Source organism: Planococcus citri, chromosome 4 (genome assembly GCF_950023065.1).
Source record: "Planococcus citri chromosome 4, ihPlaCitr1.1, whole genome shotgun sequence".
Taxonomy (NCBI): domain Eukaryota; kingdom Metazoa; phylum Arthropoda; class Insecta; order Hemiptera; family Pseudococcidae; genus Planococcus; species Planococcus citri.
Window position 1 is genome coordinate 27,260,176 of NC_088680.1, and position 19,901 is coordinate 27,280,076.

At 33.4% G+C, this 19,901-nt stretch overlaps 2 protein-coding genes across 9 annotated transcripts in view; both read left to right on the top strand.

Moving 5' to 3' along the window:
- LOC135842760 (prostatic acid phosphatase-like) overlaps positions 1-10,171 on the top strand; it is a 51,217-nt gene extending 41,046 nt beyond the window's left edge. The window contains exons 1-10 of one of the 5 annotated variants that reach the window (XM_065360381.1): positions 7,316-7,414; positions 7,512-7,820; positions 7,920-7,977; positions 8,077-8,275; positions 8,412-8,510; positions 8,605-8,844; positions 8,947-9,126; positions 9,230-9,353; positions 9,542-9,756; positions 9,849-10,171. In XM_065360381.1, coding sequence (XP_065216453.1) covers positions 8,078-8,275; positions 8,412-8,510; positions 8,605-8,844; positions 8,947-9,126; positions 9,230-9,353; positions 9,542-9,756; positions 9,849-9,989 — 1,197 coding nt within the window. In that variant the 5' untranslated portion in view covers positions 7,316-7,414; positions 7,512-7,820; positions 7,920-7,977; position 8,077 and the 3' untranslated portion in view covers positions 9,990-10,171. Of the gene's footprint in view, positions 1-7,315; positions 7,821-7,919; positions 7,982-8,074; positions 8,276-8,411; positions 8,511-8,604; positions 8,845-8,946; positions 9,127-9,229; positions 9,354-9,541; positions 9,757-9,848 lie in introns of those variants that run through there. The other 4 variants (XM_065360380.1, XM_065360382.1, XM_065360379.1 and 1 more) reach the window with 4 other exon arrangements.
- A 545-nt stretch (positions 10,172-10,716) lies between these two features.
- LOC135842759 (testicular acid phosphatase homolog) lies at positions 10,717-19,866 on the top strand. Of its 4 annotated transcripts, XM_065360376.1 has the most exons (11): positions 11,580-11,717; positions 13,089-13,286; positions 13,497-13,620; positions 13,713-13,921; positions 14,031-16,150; positions 16,242-16,346; positions 16,464-16,715; positions 16,808-16,987; positions 17,103-17,226; positions 17,295-17,503; positions 17,787-19,866. In XM_065360376.1, exons 5-11 carry the CDS (start codon positions 15,992-15,994, stop codon positions 17,928-17,930), a joined length of 1,173 nt encoding a protein of 390 aa, XP_065216448.1. In that variant the 5' UTR covers positions 11,580-11,717; positions 13,089-13,286; positions 13,497-13,620; positions 13,713-13,921; positions 14,031-15,991; the 3' UTR covers positions 17,931-19,866. The 4 variants fall into 4 exon arrangements, with proteins under 4 accessions (XP_065216447.1, XP_065216449.1, XP_065216450.1 ...); XM_065360375.1 differs by lacking the exons at positions 16,242-16,346; positions 16,464-16,715; positions 16,808-16,987; ... (1 more) ...; positions 17,295-17,503; positions 17,787-19,866 and adding exons at positions 10,717-10,757; positions 11,009-11,144; positions 11,238-11,345 and having other exon boundaries at positions 11,472-11,717; positions 14,031-15,527; XM_065360377.1 differs by lacking the exons at positions 16,242-16,346; positions 16,464-16,715; positions 16,808-16,987; ... (1 more) ...; positions 17,295-17,503; positions 17,787-19,866 and adding exons at positions 11,021-11,144; positions 11,238-11,345 and having other exon boundaries at positions 11,472-11,717; positions 14,031-15,527.
- The last annotated feature ends 35 nt before the right edge of the window (positions 19,867-19,901 follow it).

A 19,901-nucleotide genomic window follows, 5' to 3' on the forward strand; every position in this document is an offset into this window, starting at 1 on the left:
TCTCTATTTGATGAAATTTTGTGAAAATTTAAAGTTTCAAACATCTGCTGGAGGTTTTAGGAATTTTCAAAAAAGTCGCTGGAGGCTCCAAAACGACTTGAAATTCACCTGCAGCACTTCGTAGCGTATTGAAATTAGTTTTTAGAATAAAGTTTAGCTTTACAACTCCAATTTGATGGAATTTTGTGGGAATTTCAAGTTTCAAAAATTTGCTGGAGGCTCCAGAATTGCTCAAAACGGGTTGGAACCGTTTCCAATCGATTTGGCATGTCGAAAATAGGGTATATCCCAAATTTCAGCTTTCTTGGTCAATTTGATAAAATTTTGATTTTTCCCCTCATTTTTGGCCTAAATTCGATTTTCAAAAATTCACCAAAAATCGAAAAACGCACTTTAGCACTTGAAATTTTGACAGGTGATTAATTTTTGCATGATCTTTCTATCTACCTTTGTAAAGTTTGAAAAAGTTCGTGCAAGTCTTATGTTGAAACGCAAAATCTGCGATTTCGGCTGACCTGTCAATCAAAATGGCCGCCGTTTTGTGAGTAAGGCCAACTTTTTTTTTGGCAACTTTGCTTTAAAATGTTCCTTAGGATGTCCCCTTTAAGAAAAAAGTTGTCCCGGAGGATCGGCCGGGGGGGGGGTGCAATTACTCCTATTGTCATATGCCGGACTATATAGATGCATACGACTTTTCATGTAAAAAATGCAATTTTTTCGATTGTACTCGAGTTTGGGTGAACTTTTATGTAGTCTCAAATTAAAGACAATAAAATTCTGTATCGATTGACGTTAAATTTTCATTATTTCGCGTAAAAATAACGATTTTATGAATACTTCTATTTTACTGATTTTTGAATACTACGTACGTTATCTTTAAACTAAAAATACTCAAAATTTTCAATGAGCACATATGTGTTTTGAATGATTAAAATATTCAGAACTTCATCCTCTTTAAAATGAGTTTTTCCCGAAAGCTCCAACTTTTACCAATCAAAAGTTTTCGAAGCTTTAAGTTGCAAAAACCAGCTGGGCGGGCAGTAGATAAATTATTGAACTTTGAACTGAAATTAATCGAAATTAATTTCAGCCCCCTAGGTGAAAAAAAGTCGTGCCGGTGGGCCCCCCAATTTTCCCATAAGTATATGAAAAAATCGAAGTATCAGGCAAAATTTTTAAAATTGTGAACTTTCTAGTTCTAACACCTCAGTTAAGTCCCTACTTACGTAAAATCAACCTATACATCAATTTTAGCCCACTATCTCCGCCCAAGACTAACAAGTGGATTAGAGGGGAGAGCTCATATTTATGCCCAATTGCCCACATACTAAAAAATATTCAATGATGTCCCAAATTGTTGTCGGGTTTCATGAGAAAAATTTCTCCAATCACGTTAGTAAAAATGAGTGATGCTAGGGAGCACGTCTCTCCCCCCTCCCCCATCTCAAAATAAGTATAAAAGAAATCAGAAAAATTGAAATTTTTTTCATTTTTTTTCACATCATAATCCTTGGATTTGGTCCATTTTCATCACAAATACTGTTAAATATTTTATAACCTGTCTACATGATGAAAAGTTGGAACTTGTCTCCTTCTCCAGAAAATGAAAAAAGATGAATATTATTACATTTTTTTCTTACTTACATATTTTAATCCTTGGATTTGGTCGATCTTCATCAGAAAAGCACTACTTACCTACGAATTTTGACTTAGAGAAACATTGAACCGGACGTTTTGTATAATAAAATTACCTAGGTATGTCAAATTTTCACAGAAGACGTAACTATTGACGTTCTGATATTTTGTAATGTAAGATTTGAAAACTTGGAAAAAATCGTCAAGAATCCCTATAAGTTGAATGAAATTTCATTTTCAAGTTTTAACAGGGTGTCTAACAAAATTTCAAAATAAAAAAGTAGGACTTAAGTAGGACTTTTAGCAGGACTTTCAGCAGGTCATTTTTCGGACACTTATGGGATTTTTTAAGGGGGGGGGGATAAAAATTTACATTCAAGTTTTTGGCCAAATTTTTGTAAAAAAATGTTCGCTTTTCTTGTCTTCTAACACCTTGTGATTTTATTTAAACACGTAGGCAAACGCCATAAAATACAATGTTTCAATTCAATTTTTCGTTTAATTTTCTCCTTATCAGTTTTAGAAATTGATGAACATCACATCATGTTCGCTCAAAATCAAATTTAACCAGAATTCTTCAATTTTGATTGTAAATATTTCATATTAAGTATTATTTGCTTCAAAATTTTAAAATTTGAATATGGCTCCACCAGAATAGGTGCGATCTAAGGTTTCGTTTGAAAAATGGAAAATGTAAAAAGAAAGTCAAATGGGCTCGAGCGAAGCGAGGGCAAAAGCTTTTGAAAAATTATTGAAATTCGAATTATGATTTTTTTTGGAAAAATCCAAGACTGACAAAGTAAAACGAACGGGCTTGAGCGAAGCGAGGGCAAAAGCTCTCAGAAATCAGTATTCCGAGAGGCGTATTTGAATGCAAAAATTCAATCATGTTTTGAGAAGTGAAAACAAAAAGTTTCTTTATGGAGGGAGGAGTTTATTTTTCTGATTCAAACTTTGAACATTTCTTGAATTAGAACAATAAGTTTTTTATGAGGGAAAAGAAGAGCAAATAGCCCGAGCGAAGCGAGGGCGAAAGCTCTCAAAAATGTGCAATTCAAAATCTAAAAAAGTCAACAAATGAGCCCTCAAAATTCTGAAAAAAATGGAAAAAATTGAAAGTTTTAAAAGATTTAATTGAAAAAAGTAGGACTTTCTGCATAAAATTGTTGAAAAGTAGCGGTGCGTTTATGATTGTCCGTAACTCTTACGGCCTGTTACAGAAAAGTAAAATATTTTTTACTTTTCTGAAATTTTCTTTGTTCTTTTCTGTAAAACAAAAAGTTACGGTTACGGACAACGTGAACTACGCCTTGAGAATTCTTGTATTTTACTTTTCCGTAACAGACCGTAACTTTTATTACGGTTAGTTACAGACAATCATGAACGCACCTTAGGACTTTAGTAGGACCAAAAGGACTTTTGAAAAAAAGTAGGACTAATAGGACCAGTAGGACCTGTTAGACACCCTGTTTAAGCAAAAAAACATATCCATGACTTGAAACTATCTTTGCAGAGGAGACTTTACCTCCATTCAAAAAAAAAATAATCAACTTTGTGGATCTCTATCATCTAAGTAGGTAGGTGGTGAGTATTGTAAAGGGGACTGAAAAAAGGGTTTTCTGGAAAAAAGAATTATCTAGAAGCATTCTGCACAGAGATGAAAAATTTTCACCTAATTAAGAGTACCTATAGACACCAATTTTCATCTTTCTCAATATCCTTCAATTTTGGGGGTCTCATAAAAGTGGACCACCATCATTTGGAGGACAAAACTGACAAAAGGGTGCTTTTCTTGAAAAAGTGCTTATCTAAAAGTAAGGCTCAGAAATGAAACATTATCAAACAATTTGTATAGATATGAATTTTTCATTTTTTTTTTGTTGATTTTTTTCAACTTTGAGGGGCTTTATATAGGTAACCAACATGATTTGGGAGACTGGGGGAAGGGGTTTCTTGAAAAGGTGTTTATTTCAGAAATATTCTGCACATGAATAAAAAATTTTCAAAAAATTTCTACAGACATCAATTTTTAATATTTTTTGTATTTTTCCCAAATTTGAGGGGCTCCATGATTGCAATTTTCAACTTTGATGTTGGTTTTTTTTTTTAGAACGTGCACATGAAATTGGAACTTGCTTTGGATGAGGATAGCATATTTTTCAAGCTTGGAAGTTCTGGATTGATATCGTTCTCAGATTACATATTTCTACTTACAGTATTATCTAGTACGTATCTTTGTTCCAAGTATAGGCGTTAATTGTAACGTTTCAAATAACAACTCTGTTATTTTTATTACAGCTTCTAAGAGGCATTTTGAAATCGCTTTTCGTATGTTTGATTTAAACGGAGATGGCGATGTGGATTGTGAAGAATTTGAAAAGGTAGCTAATACTCTCATCAGACAACAAACCAGTATCGGTAGCAGACATCGTGATCATGCCAACACTGGGAATACATTTAAAGTGAACAATTTTTTAGAAAAATATTATGGTTGCGTTGAACATGGGATTTAATTTGGATTTATGAAATGATACAACAGGGCGTAAATTCAGCTTTGACTAGTCTACGTAGGGTACTTTTTTGATAAAAATAAAGATAAGAAGCTAACAATAGAAAAATTTTTGTACTTCCAAGACAACTGCAACGTGAAATTTTGAGCCTTGAAGTAAGATTATAAACGAAATTAGGTATATAGGCACTATATTGTTTTGCTATGCGTGTATTTTCACTGAATGAATATTAAATTTAATTTGTTCAGTTTCAACGTAAAGATCCTGATGAAAATGGCAAAATCGCCGAAGCAGATTTTACCGAATTATTACTCGCTTATGCTGGTTACCCACCTAAAAAGAAATCTAAAATCATCAAGCGTGTTAAAAAACAGTACGTATGGTTCTTTGGAAATACATACAAGATGCTGACACTGCAATAACTCAAGACATAACAGGGTGTCTAACAAAATTTCAAAATGAAAAAAAAGGACTTTTAGTAGGACTTTCAGCAGGTCATTTTTCGAGCACTTATGGAATTTTTTGAGGTTGGGGGGGGGTCAACATTTTTTTCAAGGTGGGAGGTTCAAAATTTACATTCAAGTTTTTAGCCGAAGGTATTTTAGCAGGACTTTCAACTGGACAGTTTTTGAACACTATGGATTTTTTAAGGAGGGGGGAGGGAGTAGGCGAGATTTCTGCTTCAAGTTCGGAATTTATTAATTATTAATTATGGAGAAGAGAAACAAACTGGCCCTGGCGAAGCGAGGGCAAAAGCTCTCAAAAATTAGAAGGTATTTTGGGTAATATGAGAAATTATGTCATCTTGTGTGCTTTTTTTTGGGGGGGGGGGAGTGTTTATAATGATGAGTTACATACTAAGTACATTATTTGCTTCAAAATTTTGAAATTCGAATAAGTAATGATGATTTTTTTTGTTGAAAAATTGAAAATGAAAAAAGAAAAGCAAACGGGCACGAGGCCACGAGCAATGTGATGGCAAAAGTTTTCGGAAATTAATACTCCGAAAGGCATAAAAACGATAGTATTCGAATGATATTCAAAATTTAAAAAGAAACATTAATGGGCCCGAGCGAAGCGAAGGCAAAAGCTCTCGAAAATCAGCATTTCGAGAGGTACAAAAACGAAGTTTGTTTGTGTGATGAATTACTTATTTATGTTTTGCTTCAAAATTATAAAATTTGAATTATGACTTTCTTTGATTTTGAAAATTTAAAACTGGAAAAAGAAAAGCTAACGGGCCCGAGCGAAGCGAGGGCAAAAGCTTTAGAAATTCAGTATTTTGAGAGGTATGAAAACGATGTTTTTTTGTGTAAATAGGTTACCTATATTTTGATACAAAATCTTGGAATTTAAATGATGATTCAACACCTCAATTCAAAAAAAAAAGAAAAGAAAAGAAAAAATTCAAACTTGAAAAAGGAAAGCAAACAAACCCGAGCGAAGCAAGGCTAAAAGTTTTCAAAATTTCATGTTTTGCTGAGAAGTAACTTGACTCCCTGTGGTCATACCATAGTCTCTTCAAAATCTGTAGTTCATTTTATTTCATGTTCAGTCAGAGTGTCTACTAAAATCAAAAAAGCGAATTTCTCGCCTTTTTCTTGCTTCCAAAAATGAAATTTCTTACCCCTCTTCATATTACCCATAGATAATCGTCGCAAACCCCTCTAACCCCCCCCCCCCAACAAAATTTCTTAGTAATTTATTCTTCAAAGCAGAGAAGTGAATTCATTTCTCAAATGAAAAAAATGATAATAAAAAAACGTAATAAAAACAAACGTTGAATTTTTTTTAAAAATTAGCCCCTTTGGGGGAGGTGCTGAGAGCCGTGGATAGGTCCAATCAAAAATCTGACGTCATATTCGTATTCAGCGTTACCAAAAACATACAATTCGATATATCACATGCCCCAGATTTTTTTTGAAAGGTTCGCCCAAATTTGGGGGGGGGGGTGCTCTCCCTCCATCAAAAAATCCCATCTCGAAAATTGAGTATTTCGAAAAAGCATCAAAAGGTACATCTAAAGACATACTTTCAACTTTTGAAAATTTCAAAAAGCTCAAAAAGTTTAGAATGCAATGCCCTTTTGAACTGTGAAATCAGTTTTGATCAAAGTATCATAGCTTTGGAGGAATGTGCTGCTGAAGTTTAGTACCTCGAGACAATGTATAAATAATGGAAGCCCCCCCCCCACCGAGGGGGCTGGGACCAAACCGATTGCGGGTTTCTGAGTGGGTAGATATTGCAAAAAAATTTTGAGCGAAATCGAAGGACAGGACTCAATTCTATGATGATAAATTGATAACAGTAACAAAATAAAAAGTGAACTCGAATGCGGATCAAAGTCATGTTATTTGGGGAAGGGGGAGTAATGGAGTATGATGTCATTTTTTCAACAAAAAATTGTTATTTTTCCGACAAAAATCAAAATTTTAACATGCTGAAGTGACATATACAATTACAGGATCAAACCATGAAAGAGCTTAGGTACGAGTGTATTCTATTTGTGATTGAGAGGAGATCGCAAAATCAAAATTTTAGATTGTTTTCAGAAAACCCTTCACAATGAATGATCATTTTATTGAAATGAATGTAAAATTACAGCTCGAGCGAAAATTCGCTCAAAAAATAGGTTTGAAAAACGAAAAAACGACCATTTCGTATGCTTTATTTTACATTTTCATCGGAGCACAAAAATATCAAAATTTTTGAAAAGTTAGTCGTTCTGTTCAGAAAATGAAAAATTTGCACTTTTCAAATGGTTTGGGTATTACCTGGAAATCAAAAATTTCGTATTTAATTTTCGAATTCTTAAAATTTTCTGAAAATACCACATTGAACGGCCCGAGCGAAGCGAGGGCAAAATTTTTGGAATATTTTCAATTCGAAAAGTAGAACAACATCAATTTTAACAAAATAAAAACTTGAGATTTTGGTGGGATAACTTCAATTTTTCAGAGATTTTTGATGTGAATTCTTGGAAATTTTCTTGCTTTTAGAAGGAATTTCTCTACTATTTTCCAACTTTCTTGCCACCCACGCGAATTTCTCGCCTTTTTCTTGCCACTAGACACTCTGGTTCTGGAAGCTCAAAAGCTTATTTCGCTACTGCGTAGTAGCGTCCAAGTTGTGCGGAGAAAAGTACAGCGAAGGGGAGTAACTGTTCAGCTGTTCAGTAACGATTTTTTCGACAGTCACGAAATAATAGTGCACTTTCCTCGTATAAAAAAGGTACCCATATATTATTTATACACCGATGTACACGTTAGGTAAGCTAAATATTTCAGTTAACCATGAACGTGTATTTTGCGTGAATAGAATACGTACATTGAATACTCGGTTCATCTCGATTCTCGAACCTTGAAGCTTGTTGCAGTCAGCAGTAGAGAGTAGTGTAACGTAGTAAATAAACAAGCACGCACGTTAATCGTATGCGGTCATCGGTGTCGAATATACGAATTCGCTTTACAGCCTCAGCTCTCTCATCGTCCTGAACCATTGAAGTTTTCACCTCTTTGAGCGACTTAAAAATGAGCCAAGTCCCAAGCCGGAGTCCTTGAAGAAAAACCTAATGAATATTTAACAGCACCAGTAATGTATTGGCCTTTTAATAGCTGCGTTTGCGCGATGTAAATTCGAGTAATGACGACGTTCTAAACATCGTACAATCTTCAGGTAAATATACTTTTAACTCTTCGTATTCGACTAATTTTGTTAAATCGTGTACGTATAACTAATTGACAATTTCTTTATGTCAATGGTTTATCGTTACAGCTCTCGAGTATGTTGTATAATTCGTGTAACTTCGCCAGCGGTATTTTTTAACAAATAGGTAGGTAAGCTATTATACGTTCAGTGTATTAGCTATTATCGTACGATGCGTTTCATGTATAATGAATATTTGTTTCATTTATAATTACGGTACCAACAGGATGATAAACAGCTATGAAAGTTCGAATAAAACCAAATCTGTGCTAACGGAAGTGTATTCTCAAAAGAGGGGCACTTGTGTTACGGTCGTCATCCTCGGTATTATCATTGGCATATTCGCCTTCGCCTATATCACTTTTGGCAATGAACCTATGACCGATGCTTTAGCTGTAAACAGTACTCTAAAACTTGTCAGTATTGTAAGTACCTACTACCTACCTATGTACCTTTATATTCATCTATCTTCGGATTAAACTATCTTATTAGGTACCTACCTATTTATTCGCGAGTGAAATTGTTTTAATTGAATCGAAAAATTCTCATATTTTTTTTTAGATTATTCATCATGGTCAAACGTCACCTAAATTCACATACCCCAGTGACCCGTATAATAACGATAGTCGATGGATTATTGGTTTGGGAGAACTCACCAAAGTAAGCAATACATTATATGAATCTGAATCCAGACGAATTTTTATGGACTAGGTATGTTTATATATTATCAAATGCACTTTTTTTTTCTCAACAGAAAGGCAAACAGAATATGTTCAGTTTGGGAAAATACTTCAGAGAAAGGTACACCGGATTTTTACCAGAATTATATTTTTCTTCTGACCTAGAAGTTCAAAGCCCTAATGCAGATACGTGCTTAATGAGTGCTGCAGTATTACTAGCTGGATTATATCCGCCTCATAAGTATCAAATATGGAATCCTACTATTTTATGGCAACCCATACCCGTCAAAGGAATATCTCGTGAAACTGATAAGGTAATACATGAATCGATATTTTAATAAGTACTGTACGTAAACGTATCGATTTCGGTATAGATGTAATCATTTCTTATCTATTGTTTATAATTAATTGCGCAGATGCTCGACTTGACTGCCAATTGCCCTCAACTGACGAGAAAAATAAACGAGATTGAGAATGGTATAAAAAAAACAGATACAAAATTACCCAAATTGTACGAATATTTGAACGAAAATACTGGACGAGAGTTTAGCAATTTGTCGTCAGTTTTAGCCTTGTATAATTTACTCAATGCCCAAGTAAGCAATACGATATTTTATGTTATCGTAAACATACGTAGGTAGGTATGTGCCTCCGCTTATATACGATTCGATATAAGTATAACATTTGTCATCATTTCAGGAACGAAATGCTTTTCCACTGCCCGAATGGACTCAGTCAGTGTACCCTGACATGCTGTATAAATACGCAATTCTAAGTTTATTAGTGCAAACAGAAAATCAAGAGATAACTACGTTATCCAGTGGTAAGCAGTTAGAACTCGGATGTGAATCAGTTTCCGGTTTAATTTTCTCACGGTGTCAATTTGCAATTTCAACCGTGTTGATTGAATGATTGATCTAGCAATTGTATCCTTCAGAGAAATTTCGCGCTATGAGCGAAAATATCCGATGAACCGGATACCTACTAATTTTATTGCGTGTTTTTTCCTAGGTGTATTACTCGATAAAATAAACTCCGACATGAAGAACAGACATAACAATATGACGCACAAAAAAATGTTCCTATACGCTGCTCATGAACAGCCAATTGTAAACTTATTGAGGATTTTAGACAGAGAAAAATTTACCAGCAATAAAATGAAACCTGAATTTTCCTCAGCTGTTATTATAGAATTGCATTTAATTAGTGGACAAAGCGTCGTACAAGTGAGAATTTTGTTTTTTTTTTATCGAATAGGTATACTTTTTGGTATGAATTCAATATCGTTCAAAGTGTTGACAAAGCGATTATTTTGCAGGCATTTTATTTACCAAAAAATGGCAAAATGCCATCGGCGATTAATATTACAGAGTGTGGAAATCCATGCTTGTTGGATAATTTCTCGAAATACGTGAGACCACTTATACCACGAGATTGGGAAAGCGCTTGTTATGTTTAATTATTTACCTACACTTTTGTTTTTTGTGTGTTTTTATTTTATTTTTTTCGATTTATTCGTTTGTATTTTTTTCTTTCTATGTATATTGTGTGTTTTTTTTCCTATTTTCATTTCGCAATATTTTTTTTTCAATTCTTATTTAGCTATTGATATCATTTTTAATAAATGTTTTATTTGTGAAATTGTGTTTGGGTACCTATTGATTTTTTGCCAGCAAGATTGATTTGTAATTTGGGTTTTGTTTCGTTCATGATATAAAGAAATGATGAGTGGTACAAGATCGAACTTGGCTAATTTCCTTATTCAGAGATCAGAGAAATGAAATGTAAAACATTTTTTCGACATTATTTTTTTTTATGATTGCATATTGCACTTTTTTAAAATTTAAGCTGGTCGTATTAAATTTAAATTAATGATTTTTGATAATTGCATAAGTTAATAGAATTAAGTAGTAAATCTCTTTAAATAATTTGAGGTTCCTAATACCTGGGTACCTATATCCTTAGAAGATCGAAAACTTCGAGAAAAAAATTCTTCAAAAGAGTAAAAGTGGAAGGTCACCTTGAATGAAGTGGATACCTACCGTGAAGCATAAGGTGGTTCCGTATAAATAATTATCAATCGTAATTTATGGCCAAAATTAAGTCGTAAAATCAAATGTGCTAAGATAGTGGATCATAATTTTTTGTAAGTGATTTACCTACCTATACTCACAAATTCATTATCAATGTTGATTTTGAGGATTTACGTTCAAAACTTTTTATGTAGGTAAGTCAACAATTTTCATTTATCAAATACCTATTTACAACTGATATTCGAAAAAGTTAAGGTTATATTGAGTTTTTGAAAATATTAGGTATAATTTGAAGAAAAAAAAAGTAAGTACCTTCTGTGTGAAAACGCCTAAGTTAATTTTACCGACTTTCATCATATTTTTATGAGCCGAGTTCACAAGTGCTAATAAGTTCTACCTCCATAAGTACATTATTTTATTTTTGTGTTTCACATACGGAAAATAGGTACGCAGTATTTTTTTTTTCGATGTCTAAAGAACAGTTCTATTTCCTAATTTTTACGAATCTCTGCATACTTCGTCCTTCAGCAGAAATATCAGTTTCGTTTCCAAGGGATTTGAAATTGATGAAAACGATTGTAGTAAGTATTTCTCAATTAGTTGACTGTGTAACGGCGGTTTTATGAACTTTTGTATTTTTTTATGTGTTGACGTTGCAACTGACTAATTTTCAGATTTTCAGACATGGAATGAGAGCCCCCGTAAAATCATTTAAATTCGATCCATTTGCTGAAAGTGATCTGCAGAATGTATGGCCTGAAGGATTAGATGCATTGGTTAACGTATGATTGTGTTCTCAATTACGACGTAGTATTTACCTACCTAAATAATACCTATTTTGATTCTTTCTTCGTGCGTAGGTATATAACACTGAATTCTAAAATATAAAACTTGTAATACTGTTTCAGGAAGGTAAAAATCAAATGTTCTTGCTTGGAAAGCGTTTACGTGAACGATACGAACATCTTTTGAAGCCATATGGAAGCACACTCGCAGAAGATGTACAAATGGTCACAACGGCTTCAGATAGATGCTATCAGAGCGGTGCTTTGGTCTTGGCTGGATTTTATCCTCCCAATTCAGATCAAATTTGGAATGATGAATTGTTATGGCAACCTATATCGATCCATTCACCATCTCCGGATAAAGTGCATGTAAGACTTTATTTGTAATTCGCATTCTTTCAAAAAATAAAAATAGTAATAAGTACATACATAAGGGTCATTCCACGTCAATTGGACCAAGAAGTGGTAGGGGGTTCGGCGATTTTTTTGAAATGTTTCCTCTGGAAAGACCTTCCGAAGGGATGACCAATGGCGCAAATCGTAGCCCTCTAGCCCATTTTTAAAAGCATCCAGGGGGTGTCAAAGTTTTCAGTGAACCTAAAATATCATCCATTTCAGCAGTGGATTACTCGATAACCGCGATACTCACCAAAATGGAACATTTTTCCGTAGTTAGGGGTTTTGAAAGGCTTTTTGGTGATATTAAAGAGCTTTAGGTGATATCATAAAAATCAGTGTTGCCACTTTTTTCCATAGAAAAAATTTGCTCAAAAAATCAAAATTTGAAAAAATTCAATTTTCAATTTCAAACATCAAAAAAAGTTTAAATTTATTCAGTTGTCTTATTTTGACCTCTTTCTGGTGTATTTCATGAAAAAAATGATAAAAATTACACTCACAACAAAAAAATAAAAATTCGTTCATTTTTTGAATCTTATTAAAAATGTGCGAAAAAGGTGAAAACTACACACGAATTTTTGAATCTTTTCAAATTTTGATTTTTTTGTGAGGAGTTCATTTCATCGAGTGAAAGAGTTTTTTCAACTTTTTCAACAGATACGTAAAAATAGGGGTCAAATGGGTCAACTTCACCTATCAAAACTTTTTTTCATGTTTTAAATCAAAAAATCGCATTTTTTCGCACACTTTGAATTTTTTTAAATTCATTTTGCAACATGTTACCATCCAAATTTTGTAATAAATGTTGTTTAGCATGAAAAGTTGTTCATAATATATTTTTTTCAGCATTTTTGAGAGTCGGAACGATATAAAAACTACGTTTCGAAACTTTTTGAGCAAATTTTTTCTATGGAAAAAAGCGGCAACACTGATTTTTATGATATCACCAAAAAGCCTTTCAAAATCCCTAACTACGGAAAAATGTTCCATTTTGGTAGGTATCGCGGTTATCGAGTAATCCACTGCTGAAATGGATGATATTTTAGGTTCACTGAAAACTTTGACACCCCCTGGAGGCTTTTAAAAATGGGCTAGAGGGCTGCGATTTGTGCCATTAGTCATCCCTTCGGAAGGTCTTTCCACAGGAAAAATTTCAAAAAAATCGCCGAACCCCTCTACCACATCTTGGTCTGATTGATGTGGAATGACCCTGAACAATAATAAAATAGATGAAAAAACTACCGTGATATGTACATCAAAAATCATTTTAAAAAACGACTCAAGTACCTAATTATTTACTTTAAAAACATTGTTTCAAATTCATAACGCATGATTGTGCAGATAAAATTTGGCGACAAGAAAGAATGCCCTCGTTATCATGAAGAATATGAGAAAGCTTTACACATAATTATGAGAAATGGAAGTGATACCAAAGTTAACCACGATTTTCTGATGAATTTTTTAGCGAATTTCAGTCACTCAGACAACATCACGAGTTTTTCGGATTTAGTTTTAGTTGGAGATTACATGAAGATTAAAGTAAATAAATTAAACTTGTTAAAATACCTACCTATCACAACACTATCTGAAGAAGTGAACTAGAATTTTCCTATAGTAGGTTTTTTTCTTCAAATGGGTATTTTGTCTCATAAAATTAAGTTTTTAGGACTACTAAGTAAATAAATGTAGATAGATATACGAGTATGAATAGATCGATAGATTGTACGCGCAGGTACTTCGGTTTTTCAGAAATCTTCCAACCTGAAACTACCAAATTGGGCTAGTGACGATTTTCTTGACAAATTGAATCGATTTCATCTTGATGGATTGAATAGTGTGATCTATAACCCTGAACTACGGGAGATGATAGTAGGTAAAAGACCTAACACCGTTAGCATGCAAATACATACCTATTTAAAATTTACTCCTGAGTTGATATATTTTGTTAAAATTATTCATTCCTAGGACCACTAATTAAAGATATACTTGATCGAATACAAGATGTAATGGATGATTACTCAAATAACAGTAAATTTTATTTTTACGCTGGGCATGATCTATCCCTCATGGCTTTGTTTGAGCATTTCAATATGAAGAACGATTTTGTGCCAACGTATGAATCGTCTTTCATTTTTGAAGTATATCGATCATTCAACGGTACTTATTCGATTAGAGTAAGTTTGAGTTTTAAAAAAAATAATATTTATGTACATATCAGTAGGTAGATTTAGATTTTATTTCAATTGAATAATACTCGTATGAATAATTTTTCGTCTGCTGCAGAGTTTATTCAGTGACGATTATTCATTGGAGCATATTAATGTGAAAGTTTTACAGAACTGCGAAATATTTTGTTCGGCGAGTAAATTCTTTCAAATATTCGAAAAATATCTCACGTTGGATTGGAAAAAAATCTGTAATTTGTGATAATGGTTTTTGTATGTAGGCAATTATCTATGCACATTTACTTTTACTTATTGTTAGGTATACTCAGGGAAATTTGTTTCGCATAACTTGAAATAGTTTTTACACTTGTTCCTTTGCAGGAAATTTCAATTAATTTTGTGCAAAGAGGCATATTCTGGTAATCCAAGTACTTAGATTGATTCAATTTATTCGCTCGTATCGACGCCTATATCTAGTGCGCTGCAGGGAATTATAAAGTTTCAGTTTGAATTAATTTTCATTTCTTTAAAAATGGGAAATATTTAGTAACGGTAGTTTAGGTGGTAAGCACAGCATTTTTCAATCATTGAAAAAGGAGTTGGCCCGATAATTTTCATTGATAAACACGATATTTTTCATTGACAAAAGAAAACGCTGGCACACAGTGGGACAGATTCATTTTTTAGGGTGTCAAAAATCATATTTCAGAAATGAATGCAAATTTTGACGCCAATCTTTTTGATACACGGGTATTTTGAGGCGCTGAATTCATTTTTATCGTTATTTTGTTTCGAACCTCAAATGGGGGCCCCAGGAGGGAGGGGGGTGCAAAGGGGTAAATATTTTGAAAAGGTCGAGTAGGGTATTGTACTTTTTGTCATTCATTTATCCTTATTTATCGTGGACATCACTTGTTTATCGTTCATTCGGTCAAAAACTTCTAGTGGAAGTTGTTTATTTTTTATTGTTCTTACTATCATAATATATCGTACCTAGTATATCGTGGATACCACCTAATTGTGAAATACACTTAATTTTTATCGTGCAATCCTCTTTTTCATCGTGAATACTTGTTTACCGTGATAACCCACTACTGTTATCGTCACGTGCTAACCCCCTTTTTTAAAGTAACGATAAATTGCACCCTTTAAAAATTAATATTAAGTATGGTCTATCATTGGTAATTTTTTTTTTCATTTTTAAAAATATTTTCAAATTTTATTTCATCAGGTTAGGTAATAAAAAAATTATTTGTAATTTGCATATCACCTATAAATTTTTTATGCATCACGATTCCCGAATACCTACATATAATAATTCAAGGTTATTTCAGTTGCTTTTCCTGTACAACAACCTGCAGATAACCAGTATCATATGTAGCAGGTAGCTGCAAAGTTGGAAACAGCAAACCATTCATAATTTTACATTTTACTCTTATTGGGTACCTATATGTATGATTAATTGATTAGATATGTACCTATACCTACATATAATATATTTTAGTATAGAATATAGGCATTATGCATACCTACTCGTATATAAGTAAATACCTTGGTGCTTGAATATAAATTGTGGGTTGAAAATTCTGTTCCTAATAAAAGTTACGTAATATTATTCATGTATAGAGTCATGTTCTTCTACACTTAACGAACTGGAATAAGTACTAAATTGAATAAAGTAATAGATTTGGTTGATTAAATTAATGTTGGCAAATTTTGACGACATCAATTTTATGTACGAAATGTTCTTTCATCTTCCTACCATCACGTCCTGTACTCCAAAGCTCTACCGCCAATTGATCAAAAGTTGCAAAAAGTACAACTTTGAACTTTTACAACTGGTTTATTTCAGCACGTGATTTGCATAACGGGAGGTTGTATACATTAAAGTCATTGCATTCATTTGAACTATTAACTAATCAATTTTAAAGAGTAAATTGCGGACCGATGAAACTGCCTGAAACGCCGAAGTGGATCACCTTGGGTTGATAATGTTCTAGCTTATACCTAGTATACCTACCTATCTAGTGCTAGAATGAAATCCGTGAAGTGTCAAGATGAGTTGTATCTCATTCATTGATGCGAAACGATGCATGGAATAAAATTTTCCAATCAGAAATGTCAAAATCTCGGTATTTTATCATTTGCCTCTACATTTTGGTATGTTGTGAACTAAAACCGAATCATCAAGCCTCAGAATCGTCTATTGGAAATTTAAAGTTGGTGAAAGCTATAGTGGTGAGTATTTTTTTCAATTTATATTTTTTTGTGACATGTAATCAGCATGCTTCTAATTATGTACATATTTATTGGACATTTTTTAACTCAGCTTTTTCGACATGGTATGAGAGCTCCTTTACGAAAGTTTAAATTTGATCCGTATGCTGAATTTGATCGTAATTTGTGGCCTGAAGGATTCGGCGAATTAGTCAAAGTAGGTAGGCTATATTAAAGTTATTATAGGTCATTCGTATCTACCACGTACCTACTCCTGTCCTGTGGTAGGTATATGTATTAATTTGTTCAATTTCACTATGATTGTAACTTGTAGGAAGGTAAAGATCAAATGTATCAGCTCGGAAAACGTTTATGCGAACGATACGAGCACTTACTGGTACCAGATAGAAATGCAGTATCGAAAGATGTACAAATGGTTACCACAGCTGTAGATAGATGTTATCATAGCGGTGCTTTTGTCCTCTCGGGATTTTATCCTCAAGATCAAGAACAAATTCGAAACGAAGATTTCCTACGACAACCCATATCAATATCGATACGATCCCATTCTGCGGATAAAGTGCACGTGAGAATTAACAAATGCCTTAATATTGACACCTGCTGATGGCTTTTTTGGTAAACAATAATGATGTATTGTGCTTATTCGTGTACTTACAGATAATCGGTGAAAAAGAAAAGTGCCCCAGATATCACGAGGAATTAATGGAAGTCTACGAGATAACGAAAAATGACACCAATTTTAACTACTTGATCAATTTTTTGTCAAATTTCACTCATTCGGATGACATTAAGTCTGCTTATGACGTATTTCATGTCGGTGACTATATTCGTACAAAGGTATAGGTACATTTACCTACCTACCTAATAGATTTTTTTAAATACATATGTATTGTCAATGACGTACACATATTTTGTACCTACCTACCTAACCTTCTCAATCTTTGTATTACAGAAATTAATGAATTTGAAGTTACCAGATTGGATTAGTGATGATTTTTTGCACAGGCTGGATCAATTCTACGTTGACAGTTCTAATTCTTTGACCTATAATGCGAAAATGCGGCACTTGTTAGCTGGTACGTAAGCTTCGAAATAGGTTATTTCGCATTTCGGTTCTAATTTGCAATATGAATTATTTTTTCAGGACCTCTAATTAATGACATAAGTAATCGTATTCAAGATGCTATTTATAATAGACCAAACAACAGTAAATTTTTTTTCTATTCTGGACACGATGCTTCACTCGCTTCGTTATTCGCTGGTTTGAATATGGAGACTGATTTTGTACCTACGTACGGAGCTTCTTTTATATTTGAAGTCTATCGATCATCTCCCAATAATTATTTGATTAAAGTAAGTTGGAAAACGATGTACGAAGTACCTAGATAGGTATTTCAAAATGATTGTTTGATTAAAAATGTAATTTAATATACTTATAAAACTCAGCTCAAATTAGGTAGGTCTAGGTAGGTATGGTTTTTCATGTAAAAAGAGAATTTTTGACTTTCAATTACTTATTTACCTTGAGATTACAGTTAGGATAAATACTTACGAGTACGTATGTAGGTACATATATGATATATCTACTAGCACTGAACTACGAAATTGGAAATTAAGAAGTCAATATTTTTTACAGATTTTATTCAGTCATGATTATACATTGAATCATATCAACGTGAAGATTTTACCGGATTGCGAAGAATATTGTCCTATGGGTAAATTTGTGCAGTTAATTGAAAAATATATCACGCAGGATTGGGAAGTAGAGTGTAACTTGTGATATATCTAAGAACATATCTATCTTTGAATCAATTCATAATTTTCCTTGTAATACTAGACAGATGTTGAATCCAATGGTTGCTTCAAAATTGTCGATTTAGATTTGGCATTTTAGATAGCTGATTTGAGGCCTAATTGAATTGAATTATGGCAGGAGTTTTATATGAAAAATCATCTGTATAGGCCTACCTAACGAAGTGACAAAAAATATCTGACCATGAAAGTTCACAAAACAAAACGAAGGTCATTTTCTATAGGTATAGGCATAGGTACCTACAAATTTGGAGATGTGATTTTTAAAAAAAAGGCGATAAGTATGATCATTATAACAAAAATAATTTTTTTTCAATTTTTTTTTTGATTTTCGATGTAAATTAATTAATTATAAGAAGGAGGGTCATTATGGCCATTTTTGTGCCCCTCGCTACTTCGAGACTTGAATGGCCTTTTCTTATAGGGGATGGTCCCTATTATTAATATCGGGTGATATTTTCCCAGGGAAACCCATAGGGGGGCTGTGGGGTGGCCCCAAAGTCGAAAATGTCAAAAAATTTTAGAACCACTGCTCGAAAATGTAAAAAATTAAAAGTAGCGAATATATGTTGCTTTAAGGGTAAGCAATGCAGCACGTAACGCTTTTTTCATTTTTGACCTTTTTGAGGGTTGTGGTGGGGGTATTTCTATTTTTGAAAATTTTGGAGCCCCCCTTTTTGACCGTTCCCGTCGAGCCCCGCTAATGCCCTTTTCAAGGTTTATTGCTACTAATAGTAAGTTCAATTGATATCATTTGCAACCCCCTCGACAACTTGGCTCATATCGAAAAATTCAATTTTTGACTTTTTTTGAGGTCCACATTTTGGGAAACCATGAAAAGCTATCGAGGTCCGGTTTGCGGCAAAGATGTTGCATTTTATGTACTTCTTAATCGACTGGCATGCTTGAATTTTTATTTCAAGTCAATTTTTGACTTCATCTTTGCAGATCACTTTCGGGGGTGGCAAACTTTGAGAACCCCTGAAAAAAATTCTGAAGTCAATTTTTTCAAACTTCGAGCTGAAATGGTCTTAAATAGGTACATGTGTTTAACCAATATAATATGCGAATGCGATACTTTCATTCAATTTAGTCATTTTGGCAAACCATGAAAAGGGCATTAGCGGGGCTCGACGGGAACGGTCAAAAAAGGGGGCTCCAAAATTTTCAAAAATAGAAATACCCCCACCACAACCCCCAAAAAGGTCAAAAATGAAAAAAGCGTTACGTGCTGCATTGCTTACCCTTAAAGCAACATATATTCGCTACTTTTAATTTTTTACATTTTCGAGCAGTGGTTCTAAAATTTTTTGAAATTTTCGACTTTGGGGCCACCCCACAGCCCCCCTATGGGTTCCCCTGGGAAAATATCATCCCGATATTAATAATAGGGACCATCCCCTATAAGAAAAGGCCATTCAAGTCTCGAAGTAGCGAGGGGCACGAAAATGGCCATAATGACCCTCCTTCTTTGAAACTCTCAGTAGAAAAGTAATGATAAAAGTTGAAGACCTAAAAATTTTTCCCACTGTCTTCTAAGGTTCTTCCACAACTTTTTCAAATCTACTCTCCAATTTTCAAAAAAAAAAAGTCAAATACGGTCCACTCTAGTAGGTTTGTACCTCGACCTAGCATATACTTATGTATCTCCTTATCACCACCATTCGATCCAAAAATTGTGGGTATTGGGCTGTTGGTGAGATTTTGTTTGTCTTGAATTCTTGATATTATAATTTTGTACAAATCATGAGTCCATGTGTATCTATCTACTACATATGTACTTGCTGTGATGTTGTAAAGTAATAAGTAATATTTTGTAGATATGTATGTACTTATTTGTTTTATTTTTTTTCAATTTTTTTGTTTGAAAATTGAAATACAATACATATTACTGTTGAATCAGATCTATTTTTCAGAATTTTTTTTCGTGAGATTTATA